The sequence below is a fragment of the Micrasema longulum genome, unplaced genomic scaffold (assembly GCF_059751315.1).
Source record: "Micrasema longulum isolate JH-2025_06_02 unplaced genomic scaffold, ASM5975131v1 h1tg001700l, whole genome shotgun sequence".
Lineage (NCBI taxonomy): Eukaryota > Metazoa > Arthropoda > Insecta > Trichoptera > Brachycentridae > Micrasema > Micrasema longulum.
This window is the reverse complement of record NW_028278878.1, coordinates 137,502-154,633: the sequence shown is the minus strand read 5'-3', so window position 1 is coordinate 154,633 and position 17,132 is coordinate 137,502. Positions and strand designations below refer to the sequence as shown.

At 30.9% G+C, this 17,132-nt stretch overlaps 1 protein-coding gene across 1 annotated transcript in view; it reads right to left on the bottom strand.

Annotated features, from left to right (window-relative positions):
* Positions 1 to 17,132, bottom strand: part of LOC148274284 (dystrophin-like) — a 144,578-nt gene continuing 127,446 nt past the window's right edge. The window contains exon 6 of the mRNA XM_088237347.1: positions 1 to 318. Coding sequence (XP_088093473.1) covers positions 259 to 318 — 60 coding nt within the window. The 3' untranslated portion in view covers positions 1 to 258. The remainder of the gene's footprint in view (positions 319 to 17,132) is intronic.

The following is a 17,132-nucleotide window of genomic DNA, read 5'->3' as shown; positions in this document are numbered from 1 at the left end:
TTTGTTTCTTTTGTATAGTTTATCATTTCGCAGTTCGCAAATATAAACTTAGTAATGAATATTTTTTTCAAAAATGTAAAAACAAGCCGTGGACTTTTTAAATACATAAAATCATAATTAAATAACATACGCATTTTGTACACTGTACGTATTAGTAAACACTAATAGTCTCAGAAACAACCTAATAAGAACACCACTTTCGACCACAAGATTGCCAGTTTATATGTATGTAAATGCCAAATAATTTTTTAATCAAAATCACTTACCAAGATCACAAATTGATTCAATGTAGAATGAAATGAGGCAGAATGTACTTACCTGAAATAAACAAATAAAACAATTAAGTTTAAAGGAAAATAATTTTTATCACATGAAACATAATAGTCTCATTTGATATAAACTATACAGTCAATATTTTTTCATTTTGCATGCAAACAATTTTTAAATCACATACTTATAATAACTACATAATAAAATGTAATTTAAAAAATCGGTGAAGTTTGTAATCTGAATATTTGGTTAATGTAAAGTAACTATTTTAAAGTCTTGCATCACTTGTTCGTAGTTTTCTTGAATTTAATTCTATATTATGGTCTCCTAATTATAATATTTATATAACGCGGATTGAATCGGTGCAACGTAAATTTTTAAAATCGTTAAAATTTAGAATCGGATCAAATGCTTTCATAATCAACTATTATGATCGTCTAGAGTTAAGAGTTATTCTTGCACAAATTAATATCTAACTGTATTGATGCCCATGATTTCAAAGGCCCAGATAAACCTAAATGTACCTCGCCGTAACTTGCGTACCAATCTTGTTTTTGCTGTGAGAAATTATAAAACTAACATCGGATTCTTTTCCCCTCTGTCAAGAATCATCAGAACGATGAACGAAATCTCACCAAACGGTACTGTCGATGTGTTCCTACAGCAAGGGCAGGCATTTAAGAAGCAAGCGGTGTTGTTTCTCCTGACTCGCGATGTCTCACTTGCCATTTTCGCCTAGATTATGCTATATACATACCTTTTGTTAATTATACACTTTGTTAATTTAAGACAATTTTTAAGAATGTTTAGATAAAGTATTACTCAATAATGCCAATCTATTAGGGCTTACTTAAGCCTGTTGTTTGACTCAAAAAAAAACTATACACGTGCTTCAGGGACTGGCCGTGAAACTTTGGGGGAATATTTCTTGCGGTAAACCTTAAAAAAAAAACCTTTTTTTTTTTCATAATCTCATTTTATATAATAAGTAAATCTAATTATTATAATTTGAAAATGAAGACAATCCTTAATTTCTCTGACTGGCATCTCTCCCACAAACCCCGACCCCTTCCCTACCCAGCTTCTACCATAGTCCGCGTCCGATGCGTATCGCTTTGTTGCGTTGGTCAAATACGTTTTTAATCTCAATTTCTTTATTTAAAAAATTCGAGTTTCCAAAAAAAATATATTTTGAAAAGTACTTTTAAAAAAATGTTCCTTTGACGTTTGGCGGCATTACCCTAAAAATATGTATAATGTAGTTTAAAGAAAAAATAAATGGTACACAAAAAGAAAGTTTATGTTGCGTGCGATTTGTTTATTTAAAAATTATATTATTGACGATTGTAAACATTAGTCAAATTTTCTTAAAGTTTCATAGTTTTTACAATGACGAAATTCAGTGCTTTTTTTAATTTTAATTTTTATGCATCGTATTGTCAGCGCAACAGTTTTTAAAAGTTTTGTATTTTTGAAATGACTTCGCGTGTGACGTCTCAAGTTATTTCCCCTTCCTTTCGATATGTCGGTTGATTTACCGTAAACCGGAAAAATATCACAACTCTCTTATAATTGGTTGATTCGGGAGAACTATTAAAATCATGCAAAGTAGTTCGTTTTTAATTCATTTTTATTATTTTTTTCATACATGTTCAAGAAACTTCACCGTACATTAGAATCATCTAACTTTTACCGCGCGTAAGAATACATTTTTTATATCCAATATCTTGTAGTCCTCATTGACAAAGTAAAACATATTACAAATTTAATTTCCGGTGGCTAGAAATTAGGTTAAACCATATTTATTTTGTTAAACCATCCTTGTTTAATCTTATGTCTATAATAATCCTAGAGAATTGATAGTTATATATTAAAAATAATCATAAACAAAGGATTTTATTTATTTTTGAAAATAGCGAATTGATTGCCATGTATTTCCTTCCAACCAACTCTATTATAGATGTAAATATCGTCATTCATATCGCCAATGGCAACGGAAGTGGGTTCGTACTGCGGATTAATATAACTGTAAATATATTTTATATCGTAAAACGGGATTATTATGATAAAGCACCTAATCAAGGGAACGGGCGTCTCATGCCTCCAGTTCAATAAAATAGTTCATAATTTAATACCATGTATCTGCGTTAATTCACTGAATAACAATAAGCTTAGCAAAAGCCATTATCTTGGAAAAAATTGAAGCCTAGGTACACGTATAGTAGAATTAAACATGTAAAGACTAAATCACATTTCATTAAGGGTGTTCAAAGCTGGAATTTCTAAAAAAAGGAGAGATTAAAATGAAAAGCGATTGCAGAATCAAAGTATCCGCTTTTTTTCTATCTCAAAAAGTATGACCATGTATCACCCTTTCGCTCCGAACTCAAGTGGCTTCGTTTTTATTAGCGCATTAACTTTTAATATCTCTCACTTCCTTATAATATGCTTCACAACCAGAGCAGAGCATTTTATTTACCATTCTGATCATGGTCTTTCATTTTGCTCTTCTCAGGAGAGAACACTTTCCATTCCTCGGCAAAGCACATCATCGTTCAGCTATTCTTTTTCCATTTAAGGTGCTAGACTTTGGAATGAGCTACCTCTTCATAAAAAATGCACCTTCTCTAGCCACCTTCAAGAAACGCCTGAAACGTTACTTTATACCCTCAGAATCCTAAACTTCCGGTATTTTAATGTTTTTTTTTAAATATATATTTTAATCCCTTTTCTTTCCCTGGTTCCTCTTTCTCTCTCCTTCCAAATTGATTATCTGATTTCACATTCCTCATCTTAAAACATGTATAACATAATGTACTTTTTTAAAGTTAATATAAGCTATAAACTCTTATCTTCCAATCAAAATAGCTGTTATTTTTAATTAAAAAAGTTTATTTTTAATGTACATATTTTCCTATCTTAGTAAAATTTTTTGACCAACTCTTCTTTTGACCAGTCAGTTTTTTGGCTGGCTGGAAGATATTGCTTTTAGCAATAAGTCCGCCAAAGTACTTATTCTTTGTACTTAAAGTTTAAAAAAAACAAAAAAACGAAAGCTTCTTGATGGCACTTACTTAATTATTTTACAAGAATATCGTTAATCTAGTTTCATCTCATTTTTATAGTTTAATGTAAAAAACTCAGTTCTGTGTGTAAAATGGGACTAAAATCCCAAATAAGTATTTTTTCGACGCGTTGGCCAATCTCAAATAAAAAAATAGAAAAAGAAATTGAAAAGAAATTCCATATTATTTACTTTCAACCCTTTATGATTTGTATGCAAGATTTTAACTTCTGTATTAAGAATTAAGTAATGATTAAAATTGATTGGGTGATTAGGTTGATTAAGCATGATAAGGCACAATTAGGTTGATTAAGCGTGTCGTGTTGGTTTTATATACAAATATTTATTAACATTTAGTTTGTAACATTTTTTCATTCACATACATTTGGTTCCATTTAAAACACAACGCAGTATTTCATTTAAGTGTCGCTTTCCCAACATCTCCAAGTATTCGCTGTTCCGTCTATCCATATCCGTGGCATTCAGAGTGCAGAAATAGCTCGTATGAATACCTTCATGAATTCGTTATACCCCGCTTAGGGGCGAAGGGCGTTGTGGGGGTCGAAAGTAGGGCGGGTGAACGGACCAGCGCAATACCGTCACATAAAGATAGAGCACATTTTGCCCTTACGGTAATCCGAAAGATAAATTAAAATCAAATAAACATATGTATTTGAGATAGTTTAAGTCCGAGGTTCGAACACATATCTACCGTTACCAGTTACAACATTAAAAAAAACGGGTATAAACAGGTTCGGAAAAAATCATGATTTTTTTTACATCAACACAAAATCGTTGATTTTAACTCTTCGTTCCCGGTGATGTGTAGCCAGTACGCATGGCATATAATAACACTTATTTATCTGATAATATAATAAATATTGGTTTAAGATTTTTGTATACCTTCGTTATATATTTACGTATCGATTGAAATAATTTATTAATTAATAATAAATATTTATTTGGCACAAAAAAATATTTCATAAGAAATTGGAGATGAATCAAATATACGAGGCATATCCAGAAAGTGAGAGTACTGTTTAGCTCTCGTGCTGTGAGAATTTTTTTTCAAACAATCTTCTGAAATTATTTTTTTTAATATATTTTTTTTTAGTAAATTAATTTAGTACTTTTACTTTCTGAATATGCCTCGTACAATCAAAAATTTACCGCTGTGTCGCATTGTCACGGCGATTAAGTAAAATAGTACCAAATATAGGATTATCTCTAACACTCTTTACGTCGTATTCTCGATGCTATATTCGCGAGCAAGAGAGACAATTTCACGTGTGACTCAGGCCAATCTGTAGGTACTACTAGCCACAAAATGCCAATTGTTCTCAATTACTCTCGGAGTTTCGCTAAGGGTGGTTCGTTTGCTCGCACTGTGAGCGTCAACTAATGGTTTTTTCATGTTTTTAACGGTTATATTTAAAATATGATTAATTTTGTTTTAATTATAGTTAAATAAACTAATTGAAATTTAACATGTTAAAAACTTAGGACTAACAATATACAGACAATTGTTATGAACAATTCATATTAATAATTAAATTAGCATAGTGGCGACATTATCGAGTATTTATTTGAAATAAAAAACTTTGTTCTAAAAACCAAAAAGAGCAAAATAAAATATTAAATTTAGCCGCTAATAGCAACTAAATAACTCTTTAAAAAACGAAACTATTAAAGGAAACTGGACATTTTTAAATAGAATCTTTAAAATGTATTCATAAATTAGCCATTGATATAATTGTAGACGAAGAACTTTTTTTTAATGCAGTAAACATGGACACAATTTAAGGATATAAAAACCATAACCAGGTTGTAGTCTCGTGGTAGTGTTGTGGATTTACGGACCAAAGGTCTGATACTGAAATCCCACTCTACCACAAGAACCTCAAGGAATAAATAAATAAAATAGTTTAAGTTACATCCAATTTTTGGTTTACTACACACGAAAATACAGAGATAAAACAAAGAATACTTTAAAGTGAATTTGAATACTGGTGAAGACAGAGAAAGGCGACTGACGTGTTACGCGCCCTTATATAGGTCCATTGGGCACTGCGGCCATAGACAACAACACATCCTCGTCTCTCACTCTCTGGTCCCCACATGCTCATGGCTGTTCTATTTTTCAGTTCGCAATTCCCATATTTTGTATGTGTATTGACTACACAGCACCGGAACGCGCGGATTTTTTTAGCACAGCAAGGAAAGGATTAACGAAAAAATCAAAATAAAGTTTTGGAGACACAGTTGCCAATTTATTATTGCAACAGTGGAATATTCCTCTATTCTAAACGTATTTTGCCAGTATGCAGTCCTAACCCCTTATGCTTTTGCGTATGGCACTCTTTCAAATACTAATTAATTATTGTAATTATTGGCACAGCAAGGGAATTCGATTAGTGAGTAGGATCGAGGTACTTTTCATCAATTTGATTCAGAAATCGGTTGCACTAACTGGTTTTAATAAAAATTATATTATTTTATTTCTAAAAAAATTAAGCGGCTACTCTTTGGAAAAAATACTGCAAAAGAAAATTATGCAAAGGTTAGTCGGCCTAATGGTGTACTGGTTATTACGGTTGCCTGGTATGAAATAAATAAATATTATTAAAAAAATAATTATTTTACAATAAATATTAATCCACCCTATGTTATTTTATCGTGTCGATTTTTGCCATGACGTGAAATGGGCTTATGTTAGAACGGGTAGGTAACATTGGTTTAAAATAGGGTGTTAACAAAAGAAGTGTCCATTTTTTTTTCAAATTTAAAAACGAGCTCAAAAAGTAAAACAAAATGGTAAAGGTCATACGCTATTCGAAAGAAAATTTTATGTTCTATAAGGAATGGGTATGCTTTTACGTTACACATATTATTTTATTTGATTACAAGCCTTCAAAATGGAATGTTATGTAGATGAAAGTGAGGATTTTCGACACTCGTTCAACCGAGGAAATAAAGCTGCTTGCGGTATTTGCGTAATGTACGGTGAAGATGCTATAAATAATTGGTTGTAAAATAATGAAGAAGAAGACATTATTGACTAATTCGTTGTATTTTATTTGTTGTTGTGTCCTCTTGTTCTTTTCATTTGGAAAAAAATGGGAAAAACTTATGTATACATTTTATACATAATACAAACTCTTGATTATCAGTTGGTAAACAAAACAAAACATAAGATTTACTTTTACATGTATTTTTAAATGGTATTTTTGTTAATTAAATATAGTTACAGTTGTCACAAAATAAGTCAATTGAAAAAACGGTTTTCATCTTAGAGTATATATACAATTTGATTAATAATTATATCGATACAGTCGACGTTAGAGCATTATTTGAATGCATCATAATTATTCATTAAATTAAATATATTTCAGAAAGGCTCGTATCATTCATGAACACACGAACTGTCGCGGCGAATGTGATAAATCAGGCAATATAATTTAATATCTGGACACGTTGTTTGCTGTCAAATTTTAAATGTCATATTTATTAACGTTCTACCATTTTGATTGGACATGCTTCATATTTGATATAATATATTTATCATTATTTACACGAGAAATATAATACTTAAAAACTTCAAATTAAGGAAACAAAACCCTTGACACAAAATACTATACATAAAAATTAAATTAAATCAAACTAACACAAATATTATAATAAAACCAAAGACAAGAAAAAAATATGATTTACGTTGAAAAATAAATAAAAATATAATTCACACACAAAATACAATACTTTATTTACAAGGTAGTAAAATATAAATAATATAGAACATATTCAAATTCACAGAAAAATTAAGCATATGCGTTGAACCCACGTTTTTTTATTAGAACACACATTTAAAACATATTTTACTATATGTGTAGGTACTATTTTAAGATTGAAAGAAATCAAATCATAATGCAATAGTGATGGATATTACTTTTGAGAGGGCATTATGAAATTCTAGGAATTTTCAGGGGGTGTAATATGCTACCATTCAGTATGTTTAAATATATGTATTTCTTTCACGTTTAATTCTGTGGTGAATGAGTTTAAACCTCGCCTCGTTTCAAAAAAGAAAACTAAATAATAAATAAAATTGTGGTTTTAAAAGAATTAAAATGAACGAAAAAGTTTTTTTTTTTAAAGATATAAATAAATTATTCGAGAAAGGGATTGATATTCATAGTATTCGAGTAGGTATTACTTATTCCTTTAGATTTTATTAATATATATAAAATAATATATATATGAAATTAATATTGCACAAAAAGCTTTAATAAAAATTATCTTAAGAGTCCCAATCAGAACTCGCTCCCTCGGTATATTCGAAAATCTTAATGTAAAATCTATTAAACAACTTTATGTAAAAGCTCTGTTACTATACGCACATAAACATTATTCTCTACCTTCCGTTACAAATACAAGAGTTACTAGATACTCCACCGTGATGCTGCAAAAATAAAAAAATACAACCTTCGGTCAAAGAGGATTGGCCTACTTCCCGGGTTAAGTGTACAATCTACTTCCATTATCCATAAGGACAATTAGTAAGTACTCACAATATAAAATTGCTATTAAGAAATGGATAGTGGAGGTGGGTTGGAAAGATCATTGCTTTTGAAAATCATCCACAAACTCAAATGTATAGTAGTGCTTCAAAATAAAAATAAGTAGTCTCATAATAAAGTATTTTATTATATAAATATCTTATTAATTTAATAAATAAAATTTATATACTAGTATTCAATTATAACCTATAAAAGTTTACGAACACTTCAAGCATTATAAGCAACGTTCTAGAGCGTAAAATATTATGTACGAAATCGATAAAATGCAACAATTTAACTCGATAACGTTTGACTAATAAACGTAATAATAAAATCCAAAATTTTACTAATAATCAATGTTTCTATTATTCAGACAATATTTCACAACACAGAAAGCAGGCGAAAAAAAAACTTTCTGAGGTTGGTATAATTGAAAACCGTTCGGAAATAACAGAAGAAAGTATTTTCGAATTTTATCGTCGTTCGGAGATATGGCTATTGTGACCACTAACCCCAGTCTCCTCTACATAAAAAAGCCAATAAGCCAACATTTCGCAAAGATAAAATAAAGTTTAAAAAAATCTTTCATGAGTCTTGAAAAGTATATTTAAATGGATGCGGACATTTTTGGTAATGAATTCTATGACAAAAAAATTAGTAGAAATATAAAACAGAAAATTATTTCTAATTACGCTTCGAATTAACTTTTTGCGTCATTATTTTCCTTTGAGCTTTCTTTTAATGTTCAAATAAGCCCAGTAAATTAATTTTGACTATAAAGGCAAAGGTTTTATTAACGAATATTCGTCAAAAACATTATTTGATCCGAATAATTTGCACTTATGAATCGAAAAAAATGCAATCTTTAAGCCTTACAAGGGCATTATTAAATTTTTAGAAACATCCATCTTGTAAAGTGATAAAAAATACTCGCGGGACTAAAAAAACGCGAGTTTTTATATTATAAATAAAACGGAGTTCCACAATTACCGTTTTTGTATGCAGAAATGTTCCTAAATATAAACGATTCCTATTAGCACAATTAGCGGTATGATTCTTAAAAATATGAATATGGCCTTCAAAGTAGAAATGTTAATGCTGTATTATATTTTAAAAATCCAATTCAAGATTATTATGCTATTGTGATTTCTAAAAACATTTAAAACTAGATTGCACAAGTGAGTGAACTTTAAGTTGTGGTTTTGTGTTTGCGAAGGCATGTTTATTTTGTGATAGCACGGGTGTGTGCACACACACACACAAATAACTCATTTACAGGTAAAAATGAGATATTTGAGTCGTGACACTATTATTCTCGGGATACGAGAATAACCACCCATTACATAAACAATTAATTTAGAAATAAATAAAATTGAAGCGTTCTGTTTTTAAACACTTGTGTGGCCATCATAGCCACGTGTAACATCATAACGTTACATAAGTCGAAATAGAACACAGGACTTAATATCATCTCTCTTATTTGTTAAAATAGTGGAGTCGTAGGTTGTTATTACAGGCCTAAATTACATGTCTATTTTTTAAATTTAAGGAAAAAAGATTATAAAACCGCATATATAGTATATTTGTTCAAATTATTATTTTTCTCTTAGTGCCTTGTTAGGTATCCCAATGTTGGCAATCACTCTGGCGAAAGTCTTTCTGTCTTGTGCTGCCCGGGAAATATGCTGCATAGTTCTGAAGCCAGTCCAGTCTCGTATATTACGCAGCCAGGACATCCGTCTTCTTCCAGTCCCTCGGTGACCCCCCTTCAAAATGAAATGAAGCAAGTGGTACTTTTTTCCAAGCATTATATTTTCCAGATACAAAATTTTACCAACTTTTATGGAGGTTAAAAGTTTGCTGTTTGTTCTAGCTCGACTTCAGACTTCTGAGTTCGTTATCAGGTCTGTCCAAGATATCTTAAGCATTCTGCGATGCGACCACAGCTCAAAAGCCTCCTCCAGCTTGTTCATAGTGTTCACCATCAGAGTCCAAGTTTCACAGCCATACAACAATATAGACTATATAATATAGTACTTTACCATTCTAGCCTTATTTTCAAGTTTAGATTATCATTGCAGAAAAGGGATTTTATTTTGTTAAAAGCAGCACTTGGTACCTCAATTTTGCATTAAGTTTATATATCTGGGTCGAGGGTCTCTGTTAAAATGCTGCCGAGGTACTCAAACTTGTCCACCTTTTCAATGTCATTACACTTTGATTGGAGAGAAAATGCGGAGAAGTCAAATTAGCCAAATGTTACTAACATTAATTGTCAAAACCCAGATGTTCGCCAAATGCAATGGTTTAAATTATTGTTTCTAAATACCTGTATTTTAAAATACCTCGTTTTTTGGTAACTATATGTAACACAACGATAAAGCACCGTTTCCAGGGGGGTTTTTTGGCACAGTATTTTAAGGGTTAAAGTTAAGATGTTGCCATAAATTGATTTAGATAGGGCGAATGGAAAAATGTTGCATCTTTTAAGCACATTATTGTACTTGTATTTGTTGGAATATCACTCAGACATGGTAGAAATATAATAATTCATTCGTTTTCTTGAGTACGCAGTTCTTAGATAACGAAACACAAGCGAGGTTTGATGATAATAGAAAAAAAAAAGGTTTAACAGTTCGAAGTCTGAATGGTCCCCGTGGAGTTATTTTGGTCGAAAATTGAACTTACATTATTCGTGGGGTGAAAAAGGTTTTCATAAAATTACATAAAGGATTGGAGGTAAATCCAAAAGGAATGTTCGGATCGCTACTTAAATATGTATTTAGTTTAAATATGAAGATTATATTACCCTAAATGCATAATAATATAATGGAAATTATTTTTGAAACTCTATTTAGAAATACAATATAAACATATTTGTATGAAATTTATATTTGAAGAACTAACTTTGTGGTTATTCATTACATAATTAAAATATAAATAAGAATACTTTGTTTTTATCTCCTCATTGTATATTTAATTACCCACAAACACAAAATACTACTTACGTATTAGAGATTAGGATACCTATGTAGATACTGTTAAAATTATAAAATTGGAACATATATTTTTTAAATTATACTTTGGTAAAGAAGCACGAAAGCTTGGGTAGCTCCGAAACTGGTCGGAAATCAAACAAATAATAAGTGGTTAAAGATTAAGTGTTTTTATGTTATTTTAAATTTTTTTGCGCGACGTTAACCAACTGCGCCTATCTTTAATTATTCCCTTTTTGCACCTTATGGTTCATAAGCCACTGCATTAGAACAACAAGCAGCGTATCTTGATCATTATTGTTACACGAAAGTAAAATAATCAGTCTTACGCTTATAAGTCTTAGTCTTTGGACAAAGAAAAATTCTATTGTAAAAAAACATTAATATAAATATTTAATGTCGAGAATTGAACCCGAGATTTCTAGCATGGTAAACAAATAAAGAAAAATTCGTTGACCTCGCATTTTCCGAGAAGTAAGAAATTATTTAGGTTAACATTGCTTTGTTATGGGAACGCTCAATATACAAGTGATGGAGGTTTGTTATTTTACGAAATGCAAAACCCGCATTGTTTTAATATTATTTTGATTAAACATGAGTTGTTTTTAAAATAATAATGCTTAATATTGCACCTGGATTATCAAGTTTTGCGATAGAAATATCCACAGTGAAAATGTAAAACTCTTAACCTTCACTGAGAAAATTATATGGTGAGTGTTTAATATTTATTGATGTCAAAATGGATGTTCTAGAAAAAAAGTTTTTTTTATTAACAGAAGTAAATTATTGTATTACATGAGGACTAAATTTCAGTTCATGGTTTTCCTCTTGGTTCGTATTCTAATCCAAAGGCCATCCTCTCAACTCCTATCCATAATTCCTCTTTCTTCTCTAATTCATGCAGTATCCGTGCGGCTCGACTGTGAAATCATCTCCCAAGACGTTTCTACACTACAGTAGCTCTGTTTGAATCACGCTGGAAAAAGCATCTCCTTTCTCCTCCTTGATTTCTCTTATTTTCCTTTCTCTTTATTCCGTTTTTCCCATCGCAGACATATCGATTTTAATAGCACTGACGCCCATTTTTCAGAGTAAGAATAAGTAAACAATATCAACTAAGCAATCTCTTGATCTCTTTGAAATCAATGGCCTGAAATGGCCCGATTATGCAATAAGTGCGTGATTAAATTAAATTGAATGAGTAATATAGTGCGGTTGGTTAAACTAATAAATAAACGCTTTGCAAGCGGTCGGAGTGCATTTATTTTCTGTGAAATATGCCGCATGCATTACCACTATAACTAAACAAAGCACTGGAATATTTCTGTAATGAAATCATAAAGACTTAAGCAATGTAAAAAGTAAGTGAATAAAAGCCTTGATTTTCACAAGGAATATTTATTAAATTCAGTAGTTTTTACAAATAATTTTATTCACTAATTTCTAAGCAATGTCTTTTTTCCATATATTGGTGTCAAATAGAACCAGAACCCTAGACGAGTGTTTTTGATTCGATGGTTGCTTTCAAATAAAAAAGTCCTGAAAAAGGAAATCGGGTGGAGGCAAATCTACCTTGTAGTGTAGTTCAGAGCAGTTAAGAGCTATTTATTTTATTGTTAATAATTCATAAATGAACAAGAGGTCATTTATTGTTCTCGTAAAGTAAAGTAGACAAATTAAAGTAAAGGCGGCCTCCGTGGTGTGGTGATTAAGACACTTGACTCACGAACGGAAGGTTCGGGGTTCAATTCCCGGTTAGAACAAAAAAATTAAATATGTGATTTTTTCAAGCCTGGTTGTTGTGTGTTGTAGTAATTTACCACTGTAGTTGGGCCTCCCTGTGCCTAGGCCTGTTGTGGCGCAAAAAAACATAAAATAAGGGCGCATTGAATTTACTCATTAATATTCATAATGATAATGATAAACTAATGTCTTCTTTTTTACATTATACAGTAAAATCTCTCTCACGATGAATTGTAACAAAGTATTTCTTGTTCTTTAACCCTTAAATCGTTTATGTTCATTTTAAGTGACAACTACAAAATCTATGGTAATTAATTAACACGAATTAGATGCAACGTTGTGGCTAAAGTGATAAAGAAGAACGATAGTACAGCTATATTTTTTAACTTCTTAATTTTTATGACCGTTCAGAGATACCAAAAGTTTATCTAGGTGTCTGGAGTCTGGATGCCGCGTGTCGTTCTTACTCTTTACCGACGTTCGCACATACATAAGTTCTCAAACGGTTAAGTCTTCTTGATGATTAAGTCTCCCACATACAATAAAAATTCTGCGCTGCCGAACAAGAAGAGCTGCCCGAAGGAGCTCTCTGTAATCTGGTAGCCTGGGCACCTTTTGTGGTAATCCAGAAGTTAATAATATGTACTTCATTTTATTGAGTAAAAAAGGGAAGCGAATTCTTCACTGACTGGGATTAAATCGATTGGACATGATTAATTTGCCGGAAACGATACGTCGATAATAATAAAATGAAAGTTTGAGCTGTTTTACATCACAAGTTTGTAGAACTTTTTCAGAACCTCCAAAATCCGCTTTAGGTCGGGTAACCAAGAAACCGTGTTAAATCCTTTGACCCTGAACATAAATTTAGCAGATATTTTGAACTTTATATTTTCCAGTTATATTTATTACTTGGAAACTAATATTATATAATAATTAAATCGGGTTGTAGTCCTGTGGCTAGTGTCTCGAACTTATGAACCCAAGGTCCATGGTTCGAATTCCACTCTACTCCAACTTGATTCTAGTTTCTAATATTGAGTTATTTACAACTCGTTGAAAATGAAAAATGGCAAAATTAAATATTTGGGTAAATCATAAGAACGCTAATATTTCTTTTTTGCTAAAAAAAAAAATGATTTAAAACACTACAAAAAAACAGTAATACGAATTTGTACCGTACGGGATTTGCAATAGAAAAAAAATGATATTTTTTCAACATCAATGAAAAACCAACATTATAATTATGCAACAAAAATAAAAAATAAAAAAACTTACTTGCTATCATAATTATTTTATAGAAGTTCGTAAAGAATTAGTAATTTTACACGACTAAACGGGTGACAGCTGTAAGCAAAAGTGATCCCCAGGAGTAATTTTTTGAAACTAACTATTTCAAAATGGCCGAAAATATTCAAAAACGTCAAAATATGTACCGACAGTGATTAGTTGCATCAAATTCATTTATTTATTATATTTGACTTATGACAATCGTTATATGAAAAAAATATATGTAAAAGAAACTTAGACAAAATAACGTATGCACCAGCCAATGACAGGTCATAAGCCCTGTGGATGCCTCAACTTCTATATTACTGTCTCTAAAATGTTTTACATCTCTTTTGTAATATGTAAGTAAAACTATGTAGCAAAGACAAACAAGGGGAATAAAATAATGGTATACAATATATTCGTAAACGATCAAAATAATACAAGGCTTCGAGCTAACCCATGTTATTCCATCTTCATACCACGCTGTATTAAAGGCAAAGAGATCTACAAAAAGCGAAATATCTATCCCTAAACGAATTAACAAATCAACGCATTCTGGACATCGGGGCATAAAAATAAAAGTTACTGTTAGAATATTTAAAAAATAGCAGATTTTGACTTCTGTGCTCTGATTACGATGCGAAGTTAACAGAGCTATCTTCGACTGTCTATAAATAAAAACCGATATTTGTGTACGAAAATAAGTATATTTGCATAAACATTTAAAGTATTTTCATCGGTAACCTTTAGTACAATGTATGCATTTTCTGCTTTTCATACAGAAAACTTAATTTTGCTTTGTAAATAAAATTTAAGATAAATGCTAAATTCCCATTGTAATCGGGCCCTGGTGACACGTTTGGAAACATGAACAGAAATGGATAGAAACAGAGATGGGACATCACTTAAATGCATATAAGGTCCATCTCCGTTCTTTTCTCCAATTAAGACTGGTTAATAGATATTAAATATATGAGTTATATTACACCAGGATAAATTTGTATCGCCAGGGAGCAAAAGGGTTACTGAATAATGTTTTACTGTTTTCAATTAACAAGATTTTTATTATTTTTACACTACCTTTCACACGACTTAAACATGTTTCGCGTGGTGTTGAATTATTAATATGTAAATTGAAAACGGTGTGACATCAAACAAGGGTAATAATCATATTTTACATGTTGAGCAAGTACAAGAAACAGGTTGTTACTAAACTTGTAAAAGAACTCTTATGTAATATACTCGTATCATATTTTTACCATTCAAAACGTTAACAGCAAATTGACCAATTTTTACGTCAAAATTGCACTTCTCAAAGTTGGTTGAAATTAATTGTTTACTGTTTCATTTTTCATACGGCAGTAATTTAAAGCACGGGTTTTGTGAAATTAAAAAGGAACATAAACGCGTTATTTAAATTAATAAAATACATTTAAAATTTTAAATGATGCTTTAACAAAGATCGTGAATCTATTTGGCATTTACAGGATTTATATATAACATATCGTTTGTTGTGTCAACGATCACTACATCATCATCAGTGGCGCTACAAACCGTTGTTGGCCCTGGCTTCTTCCAAAATCTGTCTCCATTCCTCCCTGCACTCTGCAGCTTTTCTCCAGTTTGTCAGGCCAATTGCTCTAACGTCACTTTCCACATTATCTAGCAATCTTAATTTTGGTCTGCCTCTGCTTCGTCTGCCTTCCGGAGTGGTATAAAGAATCATTGTTGGGGTACGGTTATCATTCATTCTGTGCACATGGCCGGACTATTATAATCTTCTTATTTTTATTAATGTATATTAGTGCAATGTTGGGTTCGCCATACAGTGCCTCTAATTCATGATCAAACCGTCTCATCTACACTGCGTTTTGGTTGACAGCACCAAATATCTTCCTTAATATTTTTCTGTCAAATACTAATATCATGTTTTTATCTCTTTGGGCGATAACCCAGCATTCGGCACCATATGTAATGACCGGTCTAAGGAGAGTTTTGTAAATAATGGTCTTAGTTCTTCTAGTGAGGAATTTGGATTCCGGATGTTTAAAATTATCACGTACGTTATTATTGATGAATTTGGATTTTTTCAGAGTATAAACAATTTTTTTTTCAAAATTATAAAAAACATTATTGATACAAAAAAAATAATAAAAGACATATTTTTAATCGTTTGAGAATAAATAGTGATCGTTTGATTAAAAACGGCTAATTATGAAATTCAGGTGGATGCGAAAACTAATAAATATAATAACTTACACAATTAACATATTTATATAATAAAGTATGTTAGGTGTATCCAATTGCAGGCGTTGCAAACAATTATGATTAAATTATTTCAATTAGTAGTTGTACTGATTAAATCATTTCAAATCATTTCAATCAGTACAACCATTATTTCAAATGTTACGTCTGTTGGGCAAGAAATTAACTTGTTGGTACTAAGTTCAGAAAACATGAATTAAAAAAAAAAAGTTAATAAAAAAAAAAAGAGAATTGGGAATTATTGAGGAGCAGCATTGCATTATTGTAAACTGTCGCTGAAGGATAGATAAAGATGAATAATGCTAATTATTGCAAATGTATACGATTATAACAATTCCAATATATTATAATAATAATCACAAGCGTTCGCCATAAACTCAAATAGAGATATAAATTTATCTGCCGCGGTAATGCTTGGGTGTAGAATAAGCGTTGTCTATGGTTAGATAATGGCGCGAATAAAATTTTCAAACAGAGCACTGGAAGTGTTCCAAATGGAATATTCAAATCCTTTAAAACAAGACGCTTTATAGCCAGTAGTAAATAAAGAAAATCCCGAAGAAACTTTTCCTTTGGATATTTATTATTTGTATTCTACGTATTGTTTATAAGAAAACAATCCCTCATCTTCCTCAATTCATTATAATAAAAAAATAATATTTAAATATATTTAGGTCAAGTCATGTTATGTTATTAATTAGCTTAAGTTATTCCACTGTTTCTAGGAAGTGTTTATATTCCATTGTCGGCGTCGTCTGACATAATCGTGGTGACTTATTTGCGAATGAAATACGCCAAAGCTACATTTTTAATAGTGGGAGATTACAATATTCCTGAAGTGACGTGGTTTTTAGACGAAGCATTAATTTCAATTAATATCACATCTCGTGCAAACGCAATATTGAATATGTGCAGTGTTAACATGCTGAAACAATTTAATTTCACGAAAATCTGTAATCAGTTAACTCT